At 23.6% G+C, this 4,413-nt stretch overlaps 1 protein-coding gene across 1 annotated transcript in view; it reads left to right on the forward strand.

Annotated features, from left to right (window-relative positions):
• LOC108684928 (neprilysin-11-like) overlaps positions 1 to 4,413 on the forward strand; it is a 14,921-nt gene that overhangs the window by 10,197 nt on the left and 311 nt on the right. Inside the window, exons 12-16 of the mRNA XM_018189472.1 lie at positions 1 to 110; positions 249 to 307; positions 1,815 to 1,863; positions 2,047 to 2,233; positions 2,582 to 2,758. The exon at positions 1 to 110 is cut by the window's left edge and continues 1 nt beyond it. Coding sequence (XP_018044961.1) covers positions 1 to 110; positions 249 to 307; positions 1,815 to 1,863; positions 2,047 to 2,233; positions 2,582 to 2,758 — 582 coding nt within the window. The remainder of the gene's footprint in view (positions 111 to 248; positions 308 to 1,814; positions 1,864 to 2,046; positions 2,234 to 2,581; positions 2,759 to 4,413) is intronic.

Below are 4,413 nucleotides of genomic sequence, written 5' to 3' on the forward strand. Positions count from 1 at the left end.
GATTTATCGGAAACAAGATACTTGACGAACTTGGTACAATTCGTTCAAGTGCAATTGAACAAAATGTGGGCAAGTTTGCATGTCGAAAATATATTCAACAAGTCATTATAGTAAGTAAAAAATTTTGGAAGTTGTTATCTATAAAAATTAATACTGAGATTTTCTTTTTATTTATGTTTATATATTTATATTTCGCTTTATATATTTATATTTATATATTTATATTTCGCTTTATTATGGATGATCAGTTGGGCAACTGATCCTACTGATGTAAACGCATTTCACAATTATGGACTTAATCATATAAGTATGTAACAATTTAATTTTTTATTATTAAAAAAGTAAAAATATGTAAAATTATATAAATATGTATAAAAAATATGCAATTTGTGGAAATTTATAAAATTTTTTTTCAAAAAATTAGTACTAATATGTATAAATATTTTATATTAAATGAAAAATTACATACAACTATAGTAGAAGAAAGTCATCGATACCACTTTATTTTTAGACAATATTTCTTAAACAAAAAGTAAAAATAAAACTTTAAACACATAAATAGAAACTAAAAAGTATTTTTTATTAGATAATATAAGCAGTTTTTATAATACTGTATTGTAATTTTGTAATAATTAATTTTTTTGTAAGCTGTAAAAATAAAAAATAGGCTTCAAAACTGACACAGTAGGCAACAATGCCACATATTCCTATTTTTTTTCTTTTACAGGAATTATCTGGTATTATAAAGTATCAACAAGTGAACATATATAAGATATTCCAGAATCTTTTCACTTCGTTATAAAACATTATGTTATTGAATATTATGTTATTGAATTATATGCATATTTACTTTGTGTTGTTCTGCAGGCACAAATATATATAACGCGGGTTTTTCAAGAATTTTTCCATATATGCATGATTGTTTTTAGCTCCAATAATAAAACTATTTGATACTATAAAGCAACATTATAAAAATTAAATAGCTGATTTGTTTTATAGATGTGGCGGTTTACATTGCACCCCAATTTTAAATTTAAAATTGTATTATAAAAAATTAAAAGACAAAATAATAAATAAAACTATATAAATAAAACTGATTTAGAAAATTACAAGCATTTAAAATGATAATAATATTATATCAATAATATAGTCGCTATTATTTAAACTACGCAATTCGCAAAAGAAAATTGTAAGAATTTTATTTTCGTATTCGTAAAATTTGTTTTTAGCTGATTTGATATAAAAACAAACTACAAATACACAAATTATGAGTTTGTATAATACTTCTTTAATTAGCTAAACAAATCAGTATTTTATTAATATTAATAAAGTGCAGTAGTTTCTGAGAAAAAAGGGAGGTGTCATTTTAGAAAATCTATGTCAGTATCGGTGACTTTTCTCTATATTTTATTGTTTTTATGTAAATGTACAATTTTTTGTAATATTAGGAATATATAAAATATTGATAACACATAGATAATACATATTATAGATAATACATATTATATTTCATTTTTATATTCGTACATATCAATGATCAGAAAAACTGTATGTTTGTTGGCCAATTTTTTGTTTAATATAAAAATATATTTACAAGAACGTGTTTGTTTTTTAAATAATTTTTGAAAAAAGCACAATCTTATATATTTCTATTATAAATTATGTAATTATTTATTTAATTTTACATGCCTCTTTACAGTATAAATATGTTATATTGTTAATAATCTGATAGTCGAAAAAACTGTTTTTTTTTATTGTTGCATCAATGTTACATTAACATATATCCTTTCTTCTTTCACTATTTACACCTGCAGCCATACCTGCTGGAATTCTTCAATTCCCATTTTATGAATTGGGTCTTGAGTAAGAATAGGAATAATTATTTTTATTATTATCTTTATATATAAAAAAAATGATACAAAAGTATATATACGAGTAAAAAATTAAGAAAATGTAGAAAATAAATAGTAGAAAGCGTAAATTCTTCGTAAAGTTATTATATAATGAGAAAAAAAAAAAATTAACATTTTTTAAAAATAATTGCAGAGCTTTAAATTATGGTGCCATCGGCGCAATACTTGGACATGAATTAACTCACGGATTTGACCCCAATGGTCGGTTTTACGACGGTGACGGAAATTATCGGCAATGGTGGACCAATGAAAGTATCTTAGAGTACTCGGACAGAACTAAGTGCTTTATAGATCACTATAATACTTATTACGAAGTCGAGGCAAGTCTAGTAACCATATTACAAAGCAATTGGTATTAAAAAAATTTATTAAGTTTGACCTGATCTTTTAAGAAATAAAAGAAGTGATAAAATAAAACAATAAGAGAGAGTTCAAGTATTAAATATGATAGATAATTTCTGAAAATTTTATTTAAACATTATTTAAATTTTAATTAAAATATTTAATTTTATTAAGGTAATATCTTTTTAATATTTAACATTTTATATATAGCTTATTTTAAGTTATATCTCAAATTATGTAAGCATTAATTTTTTGTATAAATCAGCTTTAGTTTTAAGAAATTGAATGATCTGATCATATCGATATTAATGATATGTCTTGTACAGGTCAACGATTATATCGATGGCGAACTGACCTTGGGAGAAAACATTGCCGATAATGGTGGCCTTCGTGAGGCTGTCATCGCTTACAAGAGGTGGAAGGCACGGCACAGTTATGAGTCTTTACTTCCGGGATTAACGCAATTTACGCACGAACAATTACTTTTTCTTTCTTTTGCGCACGTAAGTCAACATTCCTGTTATAACATAGTAGTCAAGTCTCAATCTCATGTTTATAGATATATTCAAATAAAAATCTCTTAGCTTCATAAAGTTTTCGAACGCGCTCAAGGTAGTAAAATAAAAAATTTAACAGATTAGTTAAAAAGATGTTTTAAGTAATATTTTAAATATTTTTGTTTACATTTAAATTTCCATATTCTTATTAAGTTTACATTTTTATGGAAAAAAAATCGTTTTTAATTGTTGTTCGTCCATTTTTAAGTAAGGGATTTAATGATAAAATCATTGTTTTTCTTGGCTTAAATAGTAGAAAGACAAATCCGGAATTCTCAGATTTTTCTCAGACTTGTCTGATTTATATTCAAATTAAAAGTATATTTTTAAATTGTAAAATTTTTCGATGATTTCAACAATTAATAGTAATCAACAATTTATAGAACTAGTTTCATTTGCTTGTTATTTTCTGTCTTATTTAAATTTAAATTCGATTATACTAGATAAATAAGAATTAAAAATGCAAGATTAATAACGATAAATTACAAGTGGCATATATTTTTCTAATAACAGTATTGATTGATATTACTTATCTAGAGTTTATTATAATTCCGTTTTTTTAATCTACTTGACTTTTAATCTACTTTACAATATTAAGACTGTTCCTCTATATAATTATGTGGCATGTAATACCATAACATGAAAACATTTTCGCTTTTGCTGGATTAAGAAAATGGATAAAGAAAAGTTACCGATATCGACATATCACTTTGTTTTTAAATAACATTTTTAAACAAAAGGTAAAAATAAAACTTTAAAAACATAAGTGCAAATTAAAAATATCTTCTATCATAAAATATCTTCAGATAGTATAATAATATCTTCTATCAGATAGCAGTTTTTATAATACTGTTTGCAATTTTGCAATAATTAATTTTTTCTTATGATAAGACAAAATGGGCTCAAAAACTGACACAGATGCTACATATTCCTATTTTTTCTAGAATTACTTTTACAGGAATTATCTGTATTTACAATGAATGTATATGTATATGTATAATATTTTCCAGAATCTTTTCACTTCGTTATAAAACATTTTTATTGAATTATATGTATAATTTTTTTATGCTGTTCTGTAAAATGCAAATATAGTATATAATTAGATAATTTTTCAAGAATTTTTTCATAAATGCACGATTGCATTCAATCTCTAATAGAATCGTGAATAGACTATTTGACGCTTGCTATAAAACAACATTATAAAGATTAAATTAGTTTATGGTCTATTTTACAGACAGGTATGGCGGTTTACGTAGCATTCCAATTTTTAATTTAAAATCGTATTGTGAAACAACTATGAGGAAAAATAATATAAATAAAACTGATTTAGGAAATTACAAGCATTTAAAACGACGTAATTTTATCAATAATCTAGTCTATTACATGAATTACGCAATTTGCAAAAGACAAATCACAAATATATTATAAATTTGTACTTCTTTAATTAGTTAAACAGATTATGATTTTATTAATAAAGTGCAATATTATTAGTGCAATTATTAGAAATAGGGGGGGTATTTTTTAGGAATTATGTCAAAATTATTATGTGGCATGTAACATAAAAACATTTTCGCTTTTGCTATATATATATATATATATAT

The sequence above is a fragment of the Atta colombica genome, unplaced genomic scaffold (genome assembly GCF_001594045.1).
Source record: "Atta colombica isolate Treedump-2 unplaced genomic scaffold, Acol1.0 scaffold141, whole genome shotgun sequence".
In the NCBI taxonomy this organism is placed as follows: domain Eukaryota; kingdom Metazoa; phylum Arthropoda; class Insecta; order Hymenoptera; family Formicidae; genus Atta; species Atta colombica.